The 22669-nt window shown below is 34.5% G+C and overlaps 3 protein-coding genes and 1 non-coding gene across 4 annotated transcripts; 1 reads left to right on the top strand and 3 right to left on the bottom strand.

Moving 5' to 3' along the window:
• Positions 1 to 33: 33 nt before the first annotated feature.
• LOC100123410 (cleavage and polyadenylation specificity factor subunit 1) lies at positions 34 to 6475 on the bottom strand. Its single transcript, XM_016989248.3, has 21 exons — positions 5997 to 6475; positions 5672 to 5886; positions 5286 to 5593; positions 4948 to 5198; positions 4618 to 4799; positions 4243 to 4527; positions 3979 to 4152; positions 3768 to 3905; positions 3534 to 3686; positions 3281 to 3442; positions 2941 to 3173; positions 2646 to 2856; positions 2398 to 2564; positions 2067 to 2310; positions 1811 to 1996; positions 1483 to 1731; positions 1251 to 1403; positions 983 to 1159; positions 629 to 902; positions 418 to 547; positions 34 to 338 (listed from the first exon to the last, which is right to left on the bottom strand). Exons 1-21 carry the CDS (start codon positions 6163 to 6165, stop codon positions 152 to 154), a joined length of 4248 nt encoding a protein of 1415 aa, XP_016844737.1. The 5' UTR covers positions 6166 to 6475; the 3' UTR covers positions 34 to 151.
• A 288-nt stretch (positions 6476 to 6763) lies between these two features.
• On the top strand, positions 6764 to 17309 carry LOC100123416 (WD repeat and HMG-box DNA-binding protein 1). The gene is made up of 21 exons (XM_008218993.4): positions 6764 to 7186; positions 7266 to 7380; positions 7454 to 7605; positions 7688 to 7796; positions 7871 to 8113; positions 8198 to 8413; positions 8499 to 8771; positions 8843 to 9059; positions 9168 to 9392; positions 9509 to 9729; positions 9806 to 10048; positions 10312 to 10663; positions 10736 to 11008; positions 13787 to 14067; positions 14167 to 14270; positions 14351 to 14505; positions 14589 to 14757; positions 15554 to 15876; positions 16121 to 16425; positions 16554 to 16690; positions 16764 to 17309. Exons 1-21 carry the CDS (start codon positions 7110 to 7112, stop codon positions 16789 to 16791), a joined length of 4218 nt encoding a protein of 1405 aa, XP_008217215.1. The 5' UTR covers positions 6764 to 7109; the 3' UTR covers positions 16792 to 17309.
• On the bottom strand, positions 17147 to 21135 carry LOC100123429 (epoxide hydrolase 4). Its single transcript, XM_001607020.6, has 6 exons — positions 19949 to 21135; positions 19018 to 19142; positions 18659 to 18934; positions 18416 to 18573; positions 17973 to 18227; positions 17147 to 17780 (listed from the first exon to the last, which is right to left on the bottom strand). Exons 1-6 carry the CDS (start codon positions 20153 to 20155, stop codon positions 17605 to 17607), a joined length of 1197 nt encoding a protein of 398 aa, XP_001607070.2. The 5' UTR covers positions 20156 to 21135; the 3' UTR covers positions 17147 to 17604.
• Positions 21136 to 22223: 1088 nt separating this feature from the next.
• On the bottom strand, positions 22224 to 22305 carry TRNAL-AAG. Its single transcript has one exon. It is a non-coding gene; the product is annotated as a tRNA-Leu (tRNA).
• Positions 22306 to 22669: the final 364 nt, after the last annotated feature.

Genomic DNA, 22669 nt, shown 5'->3' with positions numbered 1-22669 from the left:
GTGCTTAGGTAATTAAGTTTTTGGATAATTTTGTACGAATAAAAAATGTTGTTTTTATTTAAAAATCGCATGATATGCTTATACTTATGCATCAATGTACATCCAAAATTATATTTACAAAATTAAACGTAATTATTTTTCTAAATTGTTGTTAAAAATGCGACGTTTGTTTATAAATTTCATGCATGTCATCCATGATTTCTTGGGCACCGGTTCCAATTTTTTTGGCAATTTCAATTTTCTCATTTACTGGCAAATCAAGATATTTTCTCACTAGGTCTCCATCAATGATTCCTCTTGCAGGATTACCTTGCATTCTAACACAACTTTTGTATGTTCTGTAATCAAGCAATCAATTAAATTAGTAAAATTGAATATACTTTATATATCATGCATAACGTAGAAATATTTATTTACCTAAAGGCTTTAGGATTCAATCCTGCTATATGATAAATATGACTGACTAAAACGTTTTGTAACATAAGTAATCGTCGGTACGTTTTCTCAGGTACCGGAAGTATATAACCAAGACTTCCATCCAATGTTGCTATATTTAAAATGTTTGCTGTTAGTCAGAATTTAATAATAAGATTTGTAATATTTTTTAACTTATGTATACATTACTTACCATACATTGTTACGTGTCTTTTATCAGCACCCGAAAATTGTTTAGTTGGATTAGCTGAATCAGTTGTTTTGCATTTTATTCGGAAAAATGTATTTATTTTTTGACCTAAATGTATATCTGCTTTCCTAATTAATTTTTGCCCTCCAAGACTTTGAGAGGATTCGGGTTGGTATGAAAATATTGAAATGTTACTTTCACCATCAGCTACAATGAATCCTAATTCATTATTTTGTATAAAATATTCAATTGCATAAATTTCTGTTGTTCGAAAATCCTAAAAAGTATATTAGTATTATTTACAATTAGTTTTCAACAATATGGTGCAATTATTGTAAAGAGATATTTAAAACTTACTCGACTAACAAGAGAAAGAGTTTTGTATTCTGGTTGGAACCTTAACAAACTTACAGACTTATAAACATCGGCGACCAGAATCAAACTTTTAATACTAAGCATTTGACATACGTAAATTTGAGTATCAATAAATGCAACACCTACTAAATCATTATCTTTTAATTGCCAAATATAAATCTGCAAAGAAAGAGTTAATATAAAATATATAAATACATCATTTAAAAATATATAAGTATAACAAAATATATAAGTATAAAAATATAAAAACCTTTTGTCCGATTGCGGAAACTAAAAAGCCAGAAACTTGAGTTATGGCAGTTACAGGTCCTTTTTGTTCCTTTGCATAAATTTGTTTAAATCTATTTTTGGTAAGTGGTTGGCCAGGTTCAGGTACGACTTCAATAATGTCGAATATAAATATCTACGTACATAATAAAATTATTAAATGTCGAAATAATATAAATAATATTAATCTTCAAGAAGAATAAAAAGTATCTTACCCGACCCCTACTAGTGATATCTTCTCCATAATTATAGTTTGTCCCAATTACAATGTAGCCCTTCAGGCCGGATCTTGTACCTTCATAAGCTAACGAAACATTTTTCAAACATGTGACGTGTTCCCATTGATCTAAATCAATTTTTGTATTTGGAATGGTATCCCATGAAACGGGAGAAAATAATACTATGCTGAATTGTTCCTGAGTTGGGTATAAAAATCTTTCGTTTCTTTCTTCTTCAGTAAACTCCTATGAATTATTAAATATTTAGCGACGTTTGGTTTATCAATTTCTATAAAAATTTTCATGTTTAATTAATATTATTTACCTTATCTTCTCCATTAAACCTATAATAACTCTTTAATGGTTCTGCTGTACTTGTTACTACGCAATAAGTTTTGCTTTCAAGATGGTATGTTACAAAATGAGGTGTACAGCGTAGTGGTACTTTTCGAACTGGCCAAGGTGCATCATAAGACAAATGAGTAGGTAAAACGCAGATTCTTAATTCGTCCTAAAAAAACATTTTTTTTAAAAACTATTGTTAATATTTTTATCTGATAATCTTATTCGCGGCACTATACCTTTCTATTGAAGTACAAAAAGCCTTGAGGACAGTTAACGTTGTTAAATGGCGCGAATGACTTCACAGGTCCATCGATATTCATTGGATGTGCCCGCAACTCTCCTCTTCCAGTTAAAAATATCCAATGAGGATAATCTCCACCAATAAATACTCCATTGTAACCAGCGATGTTGCTAAAGTAACGCATCATACATAGTCGCGTATCGTTCATCGAGGGCATATCTTCTTCCTTTGGTCCTATTCTATAAACAATTACAACATTTTTCGCGGCTTTGTTATATTTTGTATTCAATAATACGTTAGTTTTAATTGAATAATATTTACATTACCTTGAAAATCCTACAATAAAGTTATGATCTATTTTTTTGAAACGTAATTTTAAGTGACCTTTAGGATATCTATACACTTGATAGATTTGTAATTCACTATCTAGCCTAACTAAAAGCATTGGTCTGTTTCCGTGATGTCCTAAAGCTACTACGGCGATCTCACGAACCTTAAAGCAATTAAATAGTTGTTAGTATTTTGCAATTAATAAATTCTGCTTTTTTTATTCCAATTAATCACATGATTGTACCTGAACTTCGGGATTTACAGGTTCGTTTTGTTGTGACCCTTGAATTGTTGTGAATTCCATGCTATCATGTAATATATTCTGACCAAAACCAAAATTTTTTATTAGGTATGACAGACGTAGTTCTGGTAATGAATATACTTCTAATGTTCCATTATCTCTATATACAAACAACCAATAAGTTGGTTTTATTTCTTGTAAATACTGTTGCCACCTATTTATTAAACAAAAGATGTAATAAATAAAGAGATTTTAGATCTAAAACGCATTTCAAATATTATTATAATTAAAAAATTACCAAGGAGGCTTTTTTGTAGGGGTTTCCTGAGGTTTAACCACTGGTATTGCTGGCATTTGAAATGTCTGTGTATCACCGTAAAGTAAGTCGTCTTCATTATCTGGATTTTCAATTATCTGTGGTTCATCTGAACTGTCATTGTCAAATGCTTCTTCATCAACGTCCTCGGGTAAAATAGTTGTGAATAAACCACTAACATCTCTGTAAGCGCATACCGCTTCTATTTGTGGACGCTAAATGGAACAGAATGTAATATTAGTAAGGTCTTAACTAATAACACTAAAATATGCTTTATTACCACTATTAATTTCCATTTTTTTTTAGTATTTTGAATACTTACAAACATTAAATTTACAGCTTGAGCATGTAGCCGTGCCGTACCCCTTCCTTCTCTTAACGTTAAAAGTACAACTTGTCCATCTTCCGAAAGTAAACTAACATATGGATCAGCACAACTAGCATGTACGATAGGACAACCCAAATCCATTGGCATGTGTTGAATCTTGAATTTCGTTAAAACAGTAAACGTTAAATAAAATTGCTGTGCCAAAAAAAAAGCATTAAAAAATTTTAAATATATGACATGTACTCACTTGTTCTAAACCCTGCAACAATCGAACACCCATTTGTGTAACTTGAATAATGTATCTATTTGAACCCAAATTTCCAGCAAATATTGTTGTACCTTGCGTACTAAATCCACTCTGATCAACGACTTCGTTGATTTCTTGTCCAGTTTGAAGAACCTTTTTCAATGATTAATTATTCATTATCCAACTGTATAAAAACCAATAGATCGATATTAGCCAGCTTCATAAGTTACTTACCATTGTAGAGTCATCTTGTGTTAAAATTAAAAATCCATGAGTTCCTTCAGTTTCCGTTTTTGCTCGATTATCACTAACTGTTGAATCAATGACTGTCCAAATATTTTCGTATCCTGGTAAATCAAATGTCGTTATAACCTGCGGAAGAATATTTTATGAATTTTTTTGATGAAAGAGTTAATTAACTTTATTTATATTTTGATTATTTTACCTGCGGTCGAATGGACCGTTGAAGAACACAAAGAGCGCCATTTTTTCCATAGCCAGAAGTTGTAACTAATTCTACATCAGGTTCTGAGTTATTCGAAAATTCTTCTGACAAAAATGCTGGCTCACCCATGGAAATGTTACCACAAGGTCCGATATTTAACAAACTGTCGCATACCTGATTGTAAAATATTTTGTTTAGGTTGTAGTAAATTATAAAATATTTTTAAATAGTTTTCGGCAAGGAAAAAAGGTAACTATTTCATACCTCAAAAATGTAAGATGTGATTTGGATAGAGGTTTGTGTTTCGCTACCATACACTTCTAATTCTTCAGGGTCCTTAATATCTAATACATCAGATGCCATCCAATCTTCCAAATAATCCAGCTTGATTTTTTTTGTTGGTTGTTCTTGACTATTAGAGCTATTCAAAGACATTTCTAACATTGAAATGTCATTTATTTTTTCCGATTCTTTTTCAGTAAATCTTAATAATAAGGAGTTACCAAGTCGTGATCCAAGAAATAAATAATTATCATCACACAAGCAAACCTAAAGTTAGTTAATTATTAATTAAAAGCATTTCAAAATTATGTATTAATATTTACAAGTTATATGCATATCTAAAAAGAGAAAACTTACACAAGACGTTAACACACTAGCAGCTGCCTTATCAAAGTGAAAGCCTCTCACAGACCTCATGCTATCCGCAAATAGAGATAGTACATACAATTCACCAGTTTTTAAAGATATTACTAATCGATCAGGTGAAATAAATGCAACTTGAGAACTTTCTAGGCTTATTTTTACACCTTCTTGAGGTTCTACAAACAGAAAAATTGTATAAAAGATGTTAGAATGACTCTATCGGTCTATACGAGCACAATTAATTTTGAAATTATATTATAGAAAAATTGTATTATGCATCAAATAATTGAAATCATTAATTAAAAAAGGATTTTGTATACGTACTTAGAGGAAAATTTGTACAGTTATCAGTTAAACTGTTTAAAGATACACCATAAGGTGGAATACTTTGATTTAAATAAATCAATGAATTCACAGCCATTATTAGTGTGCCTCCAAGAGGTTTCTTTACTGCCACCGCTTGATAACAATCAAATGGTAAATTTGATACAGACCAAATGATTGGATGCACTTTTTGTTGGATATTCAATGATATTGCTACCATTGCACAAGTATCTTGTCGTACAGCTATTCGTCTGTAATATTTTAATAAGCAGTTTATATTATTAGTTTATTGAAATATGCGATTGCTTTTACTATTATTTTCAACCATTTTCACTTACCCTGCAAACGTTCTTACTGGTTCATAAAGAATTAATAAAGTTGGTTCATAATATCCATGCAAGAATTGCAAGTCAATAATATTGTCCATTTTCTCTTCTAACGATTTTAATACAATCATGTATGATGATAAAATAGGGGTTTTATGTGAGGATGATTTTGGATTTTCTATTAAATCTCCTTCATCCAAGATTGGATCCTTACGAAATGGTAAAACAACCAGTTTTCTACCATAAATTAACATTACAGCACACCTTCCTTCTGGATCTACTCTGACTATAGGTACATGGTGATGATTTGTCCAACCATCCTGTTTTAATCATTAAAACATTAGTCATTTTCAAATAAATCGCCATAGGTTTAATAATATATGAAATACTTGACTAACTTTGATTTCTTCTTCTTCAAAATAATGTAACGAAACTGTTCTAAGGCTATGAATTTCAGGATCATATTCTACAACTGATAATTTGGCTTCTCTGAAGCTCAGAAGTAGCGAATCTCTGGGTGAACCAATTAGTTGTACTGCTTGCATCGACATGACATTTCCATGTAAAGTGTATTGTGCAAGACACTCTAGTCTCATTTTTGGAGGCCGTGACTCTAAAAAGTAGAAAATGAAAATACATGAAAATGGAAAACACAAATTGATTGTTTATAAAATGGTGGAAAATTCAGAAAATAGACAAATCTATTTCAAGAAAAAAAAGTACCTGTAAACTTTTCTTTCTTCCCTGGATCGACGTCGGGGATTAAACGAAAGACACGAATGATGTTTGCTCCGGCAACAACAAGACATTTTTCGGCTCGATTGAAGAAGTTGCATGTTATCGCGTGTTCCACTCCAGTTGCAGGGTGGGTAGTTTTGCTAATCGAATACATTTCTGCCTCGTTGTAAACAACGAGTCGGTGTCGTGCGACGTCCTAACCTAGTGCTCACTCGAAAGAAAAAGCGGCACACACTCGCCTCACGTCCTCACCTTCTGGCCATCCAGCGAAGCGCTGTGCACTTATTGGCGATGTTGTATATCCCTCATGTCCAATCGGAACATTGTAGTGGCATGGAGTGGGAGCTGGGAGGCTTCATAAATCATACGATATGCCGTACAGATGCTGAGATACGGGAAAATAGGTACATTCAGAAGATCACAAGTTTAAAGTTAGTGCAAGATGAGAGGTGAACAATATTTACTCCTAGACTAGAACCGCCGCTGGTGGCGCTGCCACGGACTGGGCACTACTTATAATGGAACAAAATATTAAATGGAATATTTTTATTTTATTGAGCCCAGGTAAGATTAAACTTTTGATAAATGAAATTCTCTTAATGAAAAGTACTAAAGTGCTTTTTGGCAAATATTATATTCGACATAAAAATAACAACATACTTGGTCCGCACTAGCGTCCCCTGTGGATATTTCGTAAGCGCACTCGGGTGGGAAACGGATCGAACCGCACACGAACCGCACCTTTCTATAATTCTATATGCCTTACACCGTGTGCGAAACCGCGGGAAAAGGGAAATAATATTGTGAATCTCCACAGTTTTCTTTTTATTGTGTACTATTTATTCATTTGTTTTTAATGTGTAGCTTATCAATACAAATTTAGAAAATATCGTACTTTTCATGCGTTGATTTACGCGATCATTGATGATTGTAACAAGTTGGAGAACAAAAAATTGAGTGACATGTGCGATTGTTGATCATTGTTGGTTATGCGTACTGTGCCGAGTTCGCGCCAAAACTGTGTTTTATGCTCTCGACTCAATCACGAGGGGAAATTGTTAGTTTAGTGTGTTTGTCAAAAAATAATACTAGTAAATTATGCCACTCGTGAGAAAGCCAATGCGCTATGCGCATCCAGAAGGTCATACTGACGTTTGTTATTTTATGGGTGAAAAGTAATTACTGGAGTTTTCTGTATTCTGATTTTTTATACTTTTTAAAATATTTTTACTACCATATATTACGAAATTCCAGAGGTGGACTTGTTACATGTGGTACTGATGGAGATGTTCGAACCTGGATAGATTTAATGGATGATGATCCATCAGCTAGTTGTATTTCTGAACAAGCTATAGCTGTGGTTTCAAAAGTACTTTTTTATTTTCGAATAGATATGGCTTATACAAGTACTTTTCAATATTAAATATTAACGTATTTTTTAGAAAGAAAAATTGTTTGTTGGAAACGACAATAATACAGTGCAGATTCTAAGTCATCCAGATCTTGAAAAAGCAGGAATATTGGCAAGATTTTCTGCTGCTGTATCTACTCTTTCAACCACAAAGGATAGCGACTTAATTGCATCTGGTGCATGGTAATAATGTTTTATATATGTATTTACAACAGAATTGTGTATATGGTTGATTTTGTTTTATTTCTGTAAAATATATTTTTAGTGATATGCGAATCCAAGTTATAAATATAAGTACATCAGACAGTTTTGAACTAAATGGTCACGAAGCTCCAATATTAGGATTATCACTAGATCCAAAGGAAGAATTTTTGGTAGATACATTTAGTGATTTAAAATTAACAGTATTTCAATTTCTACTTCTATATAACAATATTTCAAATTTAAGGCATCGTCGAGTGGTGATGGTACAATTAGAATATGGAGTATTAAAGACAAAAAGTCAGTTCATACATGGAACAATGTTGTTCCAAAGTGTAACGGTTTTTTTACAGCAAAAGTTTATGCTACTCCCTCTTTTCAAAGTAAAAATGGAGAATATCTGGCATATCCTCAAGGAAAAGAGATAATAGTTGTAGAAAGATCTTCATGGAAGGAAACATTCAGATTAAGATCAACTGATATAAAAAATGTATGACTCACTTTTAAATAAACAACACTTTAGCTTTGTAATCATAAATTAAATTTTAACAATGATTTTCAAAATAAATTGTAGGAGTTAAGTATCTGTAAATTCTCTGAATGTGGAACTCTATTGGCAGCCAGTTCTACTTATGGAGAAATAGTTGTTTGGAATGTTGATAGTAAAGAAGTTGTTGGGTATGTAGAACATCAGCAAAATGCAAAAATTACTTCACTTGTCTGGAATCCACATAAATCTGATGAAATTGCATTTTGTGATGCCCTGGGACAACTTGGTTGTATTGAAGTTGTAAGTATTTATTTTTGAAATACTGATAAACAAGAGATATTTAAATTAATGTAGGATTATATCTTTTGTATATTCATTGTTGCAGAACATATCAAAGTCTTTTGATGACTTAAAAGCAGAATCTATAACGGACGGAAATATAGCTGATGATGACTTTATGTTTAATGATAACGACGATGAAGATGATAATGTAATATCATTAAGCAAAATTAAAGCTTCTGTTATTGATGAAGATCAAAAAAGTGTGTCCAGTGTTGTCACAGAAAAAATTGAAGAAAAACGCACTTTACCTGAAATAAATTTACAAGAGCCGTTTCAACCTGGATCGTCTCCCGTTCATTTATTATCACGCTATATGGTAATTAAAAATGCTGAATTTTTACTATTTCATTTATTTGACCAACTAGTTATTACACTTTTTTAATGTAGATGTGGAATGACGTAGGAATTGTAATGTGTTTTAAATCCGAGGATGATGAAGACAGCAATATAGAAGTCAATTTTCATGATGTTACAGTGCATCATTCTATGCATATTAATAATTACCTTCGCCATACAATGGCAGCATTATCTAATGAAGCTCTAGCGCTTGCAGCTCCAGCATATGATGGTTCTCCAAGCAAAATTGTTGTAGTAGCCCTACAAGGTAAAAAAATTGCGTATTAGAACTTACGATGAAGCAAGTTACTTTTAAACTAATCAGGTTAGATGATTGATTAAAAATATTGCGAATTATTTTTACTTCGGTAAACAGGCTGGGGTTCTGGAAATAAAGAATGGAGTATGGATCTTCCTGATGGTGAAGAGGCACTTGCGATTGCAGCGGGAAATAATTTTGTAGCAGTTGCAACCAGTGCTAGGACTTTAAGGATATTTATGCCTGGTGGATCTCAAAGAGAAGTTTTAGCTTTGCCTGGATCAATAGTTGCTATGAATGGTTATGGAAATAATCTAGCAGTAGCTTATCATTCTAGTATAGGTACTTTTTTAAAAGAATAAGTAAAACAAAAAAATAGTTTTTCATAAATTAAAAATTAAAATAAATTAAACGACGAAATGAAAAAAATCATATTGAGACCAAATAAAAATTTGCAGGGGCCTTTGGTGATCAAATTTTAAGTTTACTGTGGGTACGCATCTGCGGTCCGAATTTGAAAAGTCACACTTTGCCAGTGCCACTTTCACCGGCGTCCAATTTAATGTGGCTAGGTTTTTCCGATCTTGGTTCACCTGTAGTCATGGATGCTGAGGGAATAATAAATATTTATGATAAGAAAGCATTCTTGTGGAGAGTTGCTAGTAATACAAATAGACAGGTAATTAATAGATAAAAATAGTTGATATACAATGAAATTTTTAATATTTGAACATATACATAAACAACGATTTTAGAATAAAGGCAAGTTTGATAGCTATTTTATCATTGGCATAAGTGAGTCAGAGAGAAGCGCTCGATGCATCTTGTGTAAAGGAAGTCATTACCCTCCGACAACTCCCCGTCCAATCGTCACAGAAATACCACTTATTATTCCACTTTGTGATCCCGAGAGTGAAAAATCTGAAAAAGAAGCTAAAGTTTGGCAACTTGGTAGTAATCCGGTTGACGAAAGAGAAGCTGTATTGGCTCTAGTAGCTGTAAGTAATTTAATCTATATTTTAATGATCTATAATCGATCGATATTTCGACATTGATATATAATAATGATTAATTCGATATTTGAAAATACTTAGAATTTAATAACTACTTTCGTCAACCCGAACATTCCTTCAAACGGAATGATGTAAGGTTCTTTAATATTTCGTCATTTAATTTAAAAAACTTGAGATTAGTGTTCATTAACTTCATTCGAAACCTACTACTGTCTGCAAACTTATTAAATGGATTTGTTTTTTGTCAGAATGCTTGCCGCAATAATGTTCAGTTCCGCGCTGTCGAGCTATGTCAACAAATTGCCTCTCAAAAAGTTATAGAATTGGCAATCAAATACGCAGGACGTCTTAATAAAATTGCTTTAGCCAACAAATTGGAATCCATTGCAGATACCAAAGAACCTGATGAAATTATTAGAGAAGTTGGAACACAAGAAGATATTTTTAACGATCGCATTGAAACTCCCGATGAAGATGAACTTCTTGTAACACCATCTGTTAAAACGCCAGATGTGGAAATAAAACCACTTACTCCTAGTCAAACATTCTCACGACGAAATAATCCTTTTAAAAAAAAAGGAAATACGCCTATATCTAAAGGTATAGCATTAAAATTATAATGCAGTGTTAAAACTGATTAAAATTCACTATTTTGAAAACTTTTGTTTTTAGGTCTTATGGGATTGGATAAACTTCCGGAAAAACCAAAACCAGTATCTACCGCACCAATTAGTGCGCCTAAATCCAAGAAGCCTAAGGAGCCTCCAACTCATTCATTTGTGAATTGGTTAACAAAAAATAAAAAAAAAGTGGAAGAAGAATATGCGGACCTGGAGCCTAACCAACGCATGAAAATCGCTTACTCGCGATTCGAGGAAGAAACTAAGTCAAGAACAAACACTAACGAAGTATCAGATGATGAAACCAGTAAAAAAAGAAAATTAAGTGATGAACAAAATAATGAAAACAATCAGCCAAAGCGATCGGCAGTCAGTAAACTAGCGGAATTCGCACGTGATAACTAGAGATATTGATGATCTATTTTTGTAATAATTTTTATGCAGTTGAACGAAATTTTCTACTTTAATTTAATTTAATTTAGTATTAGACAATTTTTTAATTATCTGGTATAACCTAGATGTTATTCGTGTAAATACGTATTTATAGTAAGCATTTTCGGAATAAACAATTTATCTTAAATAGTTTCTTAACTTAATTTGTCCTCCAATACAATTTTCAATAGCATAATACTGATTAATATAAAATAGTAATTTTAAAATCTCATCTTGCATCGTAAAAGCTACCTCTTGAATGATGTTTCATCACATTAGAGTTTAGTACACGAGATAATATAAGAAACTAATCTGAAAATAATTACTATTTAATATCTGTTTATACCGCCATCGCTTGAAAATCATAATCTGTAAAAAATAACAGCAGTATCGCGATTACGACAAATATATGGTTGCAGTAAACCATTGCATAGTAGAAAAAGTCAAGTAATAGAGCTAAATGAATTAATGCGAAAATCATTTTCAAAAAAGTTTTCCGCGTAAATCAATGAAATCGAACACTCTACATAAGTCCACAACGTAAATATTTATGTTTTGATAAATGTTGCTCAATTATACTCGTTCGATCCAGTCATCAGGCGCATTACAAGGGCGCAATCCGAATTTAATATTTGTTCCGACACAAAGTATATTACCCGAAAATTCATTGAAACAAATCAAGCCGGAGTAGCGCTTTCATATACTATGTCGAGTTTACCAAAAAGAAGCTTTGTCTCGAGAGAACAAAAAAACGAGAAACAAGCACGAGAAGAGAGCAGCGGCTGCGGCAACAATCTCTCCTTAGATACACGTGTGCTTTCTCCACGGATCGCGCGGCGCTCTTCCTTTTTCTCAGTTTTGCTGTACTGTCGTATAGAGCGCAGAGGCTGACTCGCGCGCGCTCAGTCGACTTCAACACCTTCGACGGGCAACATCTCTTCACGTACAGAACGACGACGAAGACGAAGACATGCAGGAGTTCAAGGAGGAGCATCCCGAGGAGGCGAGGATGCAGGCCAAGCCTACTAGCAAAGGTTGGAATTTTCTGCTGGATTTAAAAGACTTTTTAGTCGACTGCGGGTATTTTAGGTACTTTTTAAGGTAGCGAGGAGAGGCTCGTGCGCCACTAAAGAGAGAGATCTGGCGGAGGTCTAATTTTACGCCGACTGCATGCCTCGTATTGCATCATTCGTCGTCGGCTGCTACTCGCGGGATTGAATTTGTATTTTGGATCTTGGCTGTTCTTGTTTATTGACTTGAATGATTGAGCGTTGTTGTTGAACGTTTCTATACGACGAGGGTTCACTCCATTGGTCTGTTGAGCGCGATAATTGGAAATTGAGTTAGCACTTAGCAGCGATGGAAATGCAATAATCGAAAATTGCTAGGTTTCTCTTCGTTTATATCATTGAAATCAGTTTTGAAATTTAGTGGTTGTTTTTGAAAAGATGGAATAATCGTAAGTTAGAGTATAAAATATGAAATAAAAAACGCTAATACCTATCCACTAAAGATTTATGGTAAAGGACAAAGTAAAAAATTCAGTACCACGAAGTGGAGAGTCGTTTGTCAAAGAATTAAACAGTTGAATGAAAACCTGCAGCTTCGAATGCCTCATTGTTGTATATCTGCTACAAGCTAAGGGCTCAACGCACAATGAATTTAAATATAAAGTTTTAATATGCTCTGGTTTTCAGGTATTATCCATGTTCGTATAAATATTTGTGTTTAACTAAGAAAACAATCGCATATCGCATTCCAATCGTCGAATTTCAAACAAGAATCTTTTCCACTCGAATATGAACTCATCATCGTTGCACTGGCGTGAACATTTACAACACGCGCGCATCAGATAATACAGAGAATCCGATTGCTTCCACTTAAGAATACAATTTTTTTCCGAGCTCCACAAAAATTGTTTCGAAAGTGAAAATCAAGTTTACTGATATGAACTTGCTGAACTTGTACAATGCGAGTGACATTTGACCGCTTGCGAACCGTGGAAAATCGGCCACCGACGACGTATTATTAATACATATATAGATATATAATACACTCTTGCGCTAATTGTATCCAGATAAATGCATTGCCGCTCTTGATCGATTATTCATAGACGCGTGGATAGAATACCTTCCGCTTTTGAGCTACATAAATTCGCGTGTAAAATGATTTCGGACGCATCGCGGCTAAGTGATTTTACATGTCTGGCGGAAGCTGTGGAATCGTGTATCTCGATATTGAAAAATGGGGTATATACTCTCTACTCCAGTCGATGTATACAGATTTACGTCCGATGCTTGTGTATGTATGCGAGTCAGGAAGTTTTTACCTATATAATTTACGACTGTGCGAGTGAATCTGATCATTTTACGCGGGAGAAAGTCGCGCGTTCTCAGCAAGTTTTCATTTTCAACCAAAGTCTTATCGAGCATAAAACATCGTTGTATTAACTCGAAGAAGAATTTTAAAACAATATTCTCAGCTTTCGAATACTTATGCTGCATATAAAATGAAAAGGCATTTGCTTGAAAATCAACGATTGCATTCCAACTTGAAATATGCCCTATTTAAGTGCATAGCTATATAAACCAAATATTTTTTAATAAAATAAAAACTCAGTCCGCCAGCAATATGTATCTCTATTATGTTTTGAAAATTGTCAAAGGCAAAGGTCCAGTGGATCTGGTACAGGAGGCCATGGGCACCTTGGGGCCCTGGCACATAGTCATCGCCGTGGCCGTGTCTCTCGTCAAGTTTCCTGTGGCTTGGCATCAGTTGTCCATAGTCTTCCTTGCCCCGGACGTCGACTTTACATGCGCTTCGCCGAAACCTTTCAACAGCTCGATGGCCTTGGACAAGCATTGTAGTGTTAATGTCGGCAATGACACCGTGGAGAAGTGCACCAAGTTTCACTACGATAGGAGCATTTTTCGGGAGACCATCATAACGGAGGTAGGCTCAATTTTATGCGGGACTTAAATAAGTCGCAGCTAATTTCTGCTGCTTGTTATATAGTACGGTTGACTTGAAGTTTTTTTTTCTTTATTTCAGTGGGATTTGGTGTGCGACAGAAAGTATTTGGCTGATTTAGTTCAGTCTTTAACGATGTTTGGAATTTTGGTCGGTAACATGATATTCGGCATAATGTCCGACAGGTAAATTTTCAAACTGATCCTGCGGTTAATAGTAAACTTTAAGCAAAAAATGTTTTCTACTATAAAAATTGCATTTTTAGGATCGGACGTAAAATCCCTCTGATGATTGCGATATTTATACAATCCGTGACTGGATTCGTAACCGCGTACTCGCCCTGGTATGAATTTTTCTTAGTATTCAAATTTATTTCTGCCGTAGCTACAGGTGGAACTATGCTTATTAGTTTTGTTTTGCGTAAGTTTTGGTTTCTTATATCGTAGCTATTATATCGTTAAATCTTTTAAATTCCAACTTACCAATTTTATCCTTGTTTTTAGTCATGGAAATCGTGGGACCAAAATGGCGCTCGACATTGTCGGTTTTGTTCCATTTACCTTTCCTGCTAGGTTTTCTCATGAATCCCTTGATAGCTTATCTGACGAGAACGTGGACCGGCTTTCAAATGGCCGTGTCCATACCGCCGATATTCCTGTTATCGTATTATTGGTAAGTCTAAACGCGCTATTTATATAATTACCATGATTGAAAGATTCATGTGCAATAAAAGCTCTTAACGACAATCGTAAAAAGTGGCATTTGAATTTTCGCACTTGTTAAGAAGGCAGAATCGTGCAGCGAACAAAAAAAAAATCGTTACAGTTCATCTTAGAAGCTTGGTCCAAGAGGAAGTAGGCGTAACACACATAGAGCTCCTTAGACGCATACATAGGGGGTATAAAAGCAATTGCTCATCGCAGATGAATGAAAAAAATTTAAGTTAGAAGGAAACGATTATTGGATTAAAGACACCGCGGCTCTCGACAACGATCATCGTCTCGAGTCATTGACTCTTGTTCTCGCGGCACTTTTTCATCGGCATGAGACACACATGTGCGCCGCGCCGCGCGAATTGTGTCGAGCGCAATTACCGCTATAACTTGTACTCACGCTTAGCATTCGCTTTTGCTCTGTATACGGGGATTCGCATTCATTCCCTCGATGTGCGAGAGCTCTGTTGATGGCTCATTGCTTTTACAAACACATCACGACGGGGCTCCATTCACTCGCTAGACGCGTATATTTGTGTCATTAACGGATTGCGCAATTGGGTACGCGCAAATATTCAAGCAAGGCTACTATGCTTCTCCTTCTCGTATCTCTCTTCTATTTCGTAATGTGCAACATCTGCTGCATTTACGACTTGACGATTTAGAGTGGTTTTCTTACATTTATACGCTTTCGAACTTTTTACCGATATATTGTATTACAGAACCATATTTAAATGATGTATTTGTATGTACAGGATTGTGCCGGAGTCGCCGAGATGGTTGCTGGCGGTAGGCAGAACGAGCGAAGCCGAAGCGATTCTGACAAAGGCAGCGGAAAAGAACAGAATCCCTTTGAGCAAAGTTACTGCCGTCATCGAGGCTCATAACGTCCAGGCGAAAGCGCAAAAAAAGCAAGAGGTCAAGTACAATATAACGCATCTCTTCCGAACACCGAATCTTCGGATCAAGACCCTTTGCATATGCGTCAATTGGTTCGTTTGCGGACTGTGCTTCTTCGGGCTGGTTCAGTTCATGGGAAAATTAGCTGGAAATATTTTTGTCAACACCGCCCTTTCGGGTAAGAAATTATTATTCTAAACATTGTATTTCTTCTCGCGATTCAGTTGATGGATTAGCTGTTGTTCACTTGGACAATGTTTATCGGTATCGATGCTTTGCCGGTTCATCTATCAATATTTTTCAGAGACAGCGAAAATAAAAATTTTATGTACTTATTTGCTTCTGGAATCTCGCACAACTTTTAGCTTAAGTTACATAATGTCACGTTTCATCGTCATAAATATTTCAAATGAATTTTACAGCCGCTGTGGAGTTGCCAGGAACTATCATAGTTTTGTACTTGATATCGAGGGTATCAAGGCTACGTATTCTCATAGGCGGCAGTGCCGTTTCAGGGGTCATGCTCTTACTGTTAATCTTCTTTGAGAACCCGACGATCCGAGTGACTCTGGCGACGATAGGTATTGGGGGTATGTCCTTATCCTTTCCGACTGTCTACCTCTACAGCAGTGAAGTCTTCCCCACAGTGGTCAGGAATGTCGGCATCGGTGCCGGTAGCACCTGCGCTAGAATCGGCAGTATGATAGCGCCATTTGTCGTTAGGATGGTATGATTTTTTTTATATATCGATTTAGATAAGAGATATAATTGTTGAGCGGTCAGATAAGCGTTTATACTAGACTTTTCATTCATTTATGCATATTTGTTAAATTAAAAATAAATTTTCTATCGCAGGGAGGGACGTGGCCGTGGTTACCACCGCTTTTGTTCGGCTCAGGACTACTTTTTGGAGTTGCTCTCTGTTTTTTCTTGCCAGAAACCATGAATTGCGAATTGCCAGAAACGATAGAGGACGGAGAAAACTTTGGAAAGTGAGTGAAATTAAATTTCAGTACAACAATTGGTTACTCTTGAAATACTACAAAGTAAAATTTTATTTTGCAGGAAAAGACCAAGGGAGAACACTGTTTGAAGACTTACATTATCAGATAATTTTTTTATATCAAGCTATATTTTATCGCAGAACAATTTAATGTCGTCGACTTTTTTATATACTCATCAAAAAATATCATTCATTGCATCTAATTGGGGAGACTGACAATGATTTTAATGCTCAACACTGATCTAAGTGAGCTTTTTGTAAAAAAAAACACATTCATGTGACTTTGTACATTTTCTAAAAAAAAATATGGAATGCGGATTGCTTGCATTACTGCATTCTGTACTTTTAATATGATCTTATATTTTTATAGTATTTAGAATTAAATTTGCGAAGTTACTTTAAATAAGTATATAAAATTTCTTATTTATACCATAATGCGCTTCTGATATATTTTTATTTAAAAATATACAAGAATACACAACTATACTATATTAAGTTCTATTATAATCGAATATAAAATACACGCATTTATCAGACAGTCTTTGTACATGTATTAATTTAAAAAATCACAAATAATTATCGATACAACATTTAACTCTCTAAATAAATAAAAACACGAAAGAAAGATACATTGCACACATAACTATAATATTACGTAAGTTTTGTGTATAAAACTGGATTTCACTTGCACGCTGTCAACGTATATTTTTCAAACGTTCATTCGGCTCCTCTTCGATTTATTCTTTGTGATTTGTAAAATTTTTTCATTAAACCTTTAGCTTTATCATAAAACTTATTGGTCATTGAGTTTTTTTGTTACATTAACACAAGTATTGTTATCACAAGTAAAAAAATATCGTTCTGCATTTAAAAAAAAACTTATCATGGAAAATTACAAAATCTCTATGTACTCGTTTGTCCTAAATATAACACTTTACTTGGCAAACCATTCACAACTCCATTAGTTCTTTTGTGCACTGCATCGAACATTTGGTTTCCATACTTCACAGTGGTACTTATAGATCCAATCAATGAAGATACAAGATTTTTGTTTGATGTTTTTTCCACGACTGGATTACCTTAAAATGCGATAAAAAATTCAATAAATATCAAATTCTTATATATAATCAACACAAATATTTTTGTGTTCGCTTAAGAAGAACATTTTTTAAATAAATTTGATCATATAGAATTGCGATAAAATTATATCTCATATAATAATAGGTTTATAAAGAAAATTTACGCTCTTTGCGTAATTAATCAAAACTTACCAATAAGGAATTTAATAATCGATTCATTTACGAATTCAGGCTTTTCTTGATGCGGAAAGTGTCCTGCTCCAGTTACAATTTTGACATTGAATTTTTCCAAGTATTCTGTACTTTGTACAATGTTTTCTAATGACACAGATGGGTCGGAATTTCCAACTATTAAGAGAGTACTTGTCGTAATATGCTGATTACCATCTGTGATTAGTCGTACATAGGGCAGAGTTCTATAGTAATTAATTGGTCCAGTCCAATCCTCTGAAAATGTGCAAGCTCAATTACTATTTGATAAAAGTATCGATGGATTTTTTTAAATCAAATAAAATTATATATTTATATTATATGGTCGACGCCGAAATATAAATATGATAAAGGTATCTGATGATTATTATTTAATTTTCTAACAAGTTTTGTTTTTTTCAAGTAAGTATGATAAAATTACGAACCTTTTCTACTGAAAGTGTATTTATAAGCCTCGACATAATCATTTTTATTTTCCCCTTCACTCATGTGGATATGCTTAAATGTGTCATTGATAACTGATAGATCTTCTTTTAAAACGTCGATTTCAGGTAAAAACGGTAATCTACTGAAATGCATCCACCTGAAAGAGTAATCATCTGTATAGTTATTACTTACATGGATGTATCATCTATATTGATATATGCAAAAAATAAGCAAAATCTTACCTGGTACTGAAAAAGGATTCATTAGACATTCCATCCCAGTAAATATTAGGATGTGGACTAGAAATAGCAATAAATTTACAAACTATGTCATCGTGTATTGCAGCCATGTACCAACCTAAAAGACCACCAAGATCATGCCCTATTATGCTACAATTTTTTGCACCTAGTGCGAAAATAAATCGTTTTAATTCATCAATTAAAATCTCAATTCTATACGAGCTCTTATTCAAAGGCTTGTCGCTATCGCCAAATCCTTTTAAGTCTAATGCTACGACTCTGTAAAATAATACCCAAATTAAAGTAGTTGTTAGTATTATAGCATTTTGTAAATGCTCAACGTAATTCACAATATTTCGTACCTATAATGTGCAGAGAGAACAGGGATTTGTTCTCTCCACGATAACCAACAGTCTGGAAAGCCATGTAAAAGTAGTAATAGCGATTTTGTTCTATCTCCTGCTTCCACGTAGTGAAATTTTATGCCCTGTAACAAAAGCATGCATTTGTAAATTGTTTTCAATTTTTTGGCTAAAACTTGGTTATAATATGTACATCCGGTATATTGGTTTGGAAAACTGAGGAACCGGTTCATCCTCTTTGTCTTCATATTTATTTTTCCAAGTTCATTGCATCAAACGGGACCTGTTTTAAAGCCCCACTAACGAATCTTTTCCGGTCTATACAGATTGTAGAGATATGAAAAATAATGAAAATTGTTTTGCTGATCACCGGTCATACCGCAGTTTTAATTAAACTCTAATTAAAATGGACAACATAGAAAAATGTATTAAAAGATTATCGCTTGCAATGACAAATGTCAATGAAAAATTTTTTTTTCAAAGGATAACCACAGCTTGTACCTTCGAATGCGTTAGATGATTGCATTGAAAGTGTAAGCAAGCGTCATCATCGTTCGATGCTCGATAAGGGGTCCGAAAATTGTGTATACGAGTTTATCAGAGGTCAAATTCAAGTACCTATCTGACTGTTTTGTCAGAGGATTTTATTTTTGCTTCATTTATTGATTTTTTAAATGTTATTCTCTTTAGTAGTAATAATGGAATATATATTATATTGTCGCGTAGTTTATCACAGTATCGAAAATGAACATATATAAGCATGTTACAATAGTTTGGAATTTGTAAACGCGTTGAAAATAGTTCAACGAGGAAATTTGCTTAGTCAGCATTATGTTCGACACATCGTATATCAATCTGTTTATAAACATTAATGTTTCCAAATGGCCAACACAAAAACATTGGAAAAAGTAGAATTACTCTAAAAAATTACCTTGAGCTTGACGTAAGAGTGTTTGCCAAAGCTATTGTCAACCAGGCAAGGTGGCGGTTTGTCTCTCTGTTGCAGCATGAAGAAAGTCTTTGGATTCCAGGCCCATTTGACAAGGCGCCTAAGCACCATGTACCAGCCGTAAACGACTGCTAAAAAGTAGAGCTTGACGCGTTCGCAGATGGACACGTGAACGATCCTCATCTCCATCGTTGGAAACGATGAGATGCCAACGACGACAGATCCGAATATGGCACAGAAATGGAACGATTCTTATACAGAGTTTCTGCTCATGCCGGTGTCACATTTCGCAAGTGTATCTAATGTATAGCTCGCGCCCGAAGCAATAGCTATCAAGAACTACGCGCATTAACTTTCATTGTTGAGGACACTGGAGCCGAGATATTTTTCCCCGACACTCACGAGCATGCACTGTGCATGATGCGAGAGAGAAAACTCGCGGCACTTACATAATAATTTCAGTACACTTCAATATTATACGAATATGTGTATACTATCAGCAGATCACAATCTCATATCAATCGATCAATAGCTCAAAGTTCAAAACAATTTAGAAGTCGCGCGCCGAAATTCAAAATCGGAGTTGGCTGCAGCCATTTGGGAAAACGCACTCGCTCACGTAGTCTCTCTCTCTCTCTCTCTCTCTCTCTCTCTCTCTCTCTCTCTTTGTATATTATCTCGTGGGATTCGGCTGATGGTTTGGTCCCGACTGTGAGTCGCAGCGTGGCGGCTCTCTACTGTGGAGCTGATATACTTACACTGAACGAGGACGTTCCGATATATAGGAGGAGCTTGAACGGTCCCACTCGTTTAACCGATACTGATCAGCTATTCTGAGAGATATGTCTGTGGTTTGAGGCACCAGGATGCTTATCGGAGCAGATTTGGTGAGTATTATTAGGCCGACGAAGACTGAAGTTGAATCGTCTGACTCGGAATACGCTGAGAACGTGTAATATGATGGCAATTTTGCCAAGTCAGCACGAGAGCTGAGATGATCGGTATAACGCAATCGCACCTCGCGGTTTCGATGAACTTTGATTCACGCACGGCTGAGAGCAGCAGACTAGACACCGACCGCTTGCTCTATACTTCTCCCTCCCTCTCTCTCTCTCTCTCTCTCTCTCTCTCTCTCTCTTCCGAGGTGTATACGTCATGCGAGTGTGGATTGAATGAATGGAGTCTCTGCATTTGGGGGACTCCTACGTTTTCTGGAACAGCTGGAGTTTGGCTCTCCAGGAGAGTATCAGCTGTTCATTTCTGAACGACGTTGACGCACGTTTCGACTTCTTTGTTTTATTGCAGCTGGACTTTGTTATAATTGTTATCGTGTAATTGAGTACATACATTTTAAACTCAAAGCAGATAATGCCAAGTTATAATGTAATTTTTTGTGCTATTTGTATAAGTTTTATTTAATCAGCTATAGGGTATATAAAAATATCTTGGAGCATGGAAAAGTTTTGCAAGTATATAGAAACGGACAATGTGCAGCTCAGTACGACCAAATATCGATTTAAGTGAAAGCATTCAATGGAACAGCGGTAGCATTTTGTAGCGATCCCTTTTGAATTTCTAGCGTTGCATAGGGGGATTGTACACTCTCTAGTCGCGTGATCATGTGTATGCAGTTGTACTGATATATGAGTATGGATTCAATCTTTTTTTCTAGTCGTACACTTAATCGATCAATGAAATGGAAACAAGCTCGTCGTTTTATCATTTATCAGTCTGATTGGTAATATCTTTAAGTTAAACATTATTACAATATCTATTGAATGCGAGTGAAATGGTGTAAAAATTCCGATAGGTGGTGTTAAATTATAGTAATACACATGAATAGTTTGGTTTTCAAAATAATCACTATATAAATTTTTATTTCGGATTTACATAAATTATAAAGTAATAATTGTAAATGTATATATAAACAATGTAATAATTTTAAGTAAAATTTATATTTTATGTTTGTTAAAATATAGTGAATATGAATGAGCGAATACGGTAGATATTCTACTTACCGGCTGTGGAGTCATTGTCACTTGTAGGTATGATAGGTTGCACTTACTAAGCCTTACCTCATGTGGATAATATGGCTTTCTGTAATATTTGCAGCGACTTATACATTAAAAAATACTTATTATTATTTATTTTATAGATACTAACTATTTTATTGTATAACTTACGAAGGAAATGTCAATTGCAAAAAAATTTCCATTATATTACAAACAATTTCTTGTTGGAAGGTAGCAAAAAGAATTGGCAGCGGTGGGATTCGAACCCACGCCTCCGAAGAGACTGGTGCCTTAAACCAGCGCCTTAGACCGCTCGGCCACGCTACCCACATGCTCGAGAAATCCTAAAATTTCGTAGAGTACCAGATATTTCTAGAATGACTTCTTGGATCATACGACTGTCAAGTAAACTTAATCAAATAGTAATTCTAATTATTTACTGTCAAAATTAAGATAATATTTTTGAAAGATTGAAAAAACTTCTATAGAAGAACAAAATTAAGTCAAAAATCAATAAATAATAAAAATTAGGTAGTATTTTTTCAGCTTGGTAAAGCTTTAGGGTTCTCTTTTTTAAAAAAGTAAATATTTACAGCTGGGTTATACCTATTTATACGCATACGTAACCAAATGTTGTAGCACAATGAAAATCTTTTTGCTAAAATTGGTTTCACTCATACTGCATAAAGAA

Source organism: Nasonia vitripennis, chromosome 5, assembly GCF_009193385.2.
Source record: "Nasonia vitripennis strain AsymCx chromosome 5, Nvit_psr_1.1, whole genome shotgun sequence".
Lineage (NCBI taxonomy): Eukaryota > Metazoa > Arthropoda > Insecta > Hymenoptera > Pteromalidae > Nasonia > Nasonia vitripennis.
The sequence above is the reverse complement of the archived record's forward strand: the minus strand, read 5'-3'. Positions and strand labels throughout refer to the sequence as shown.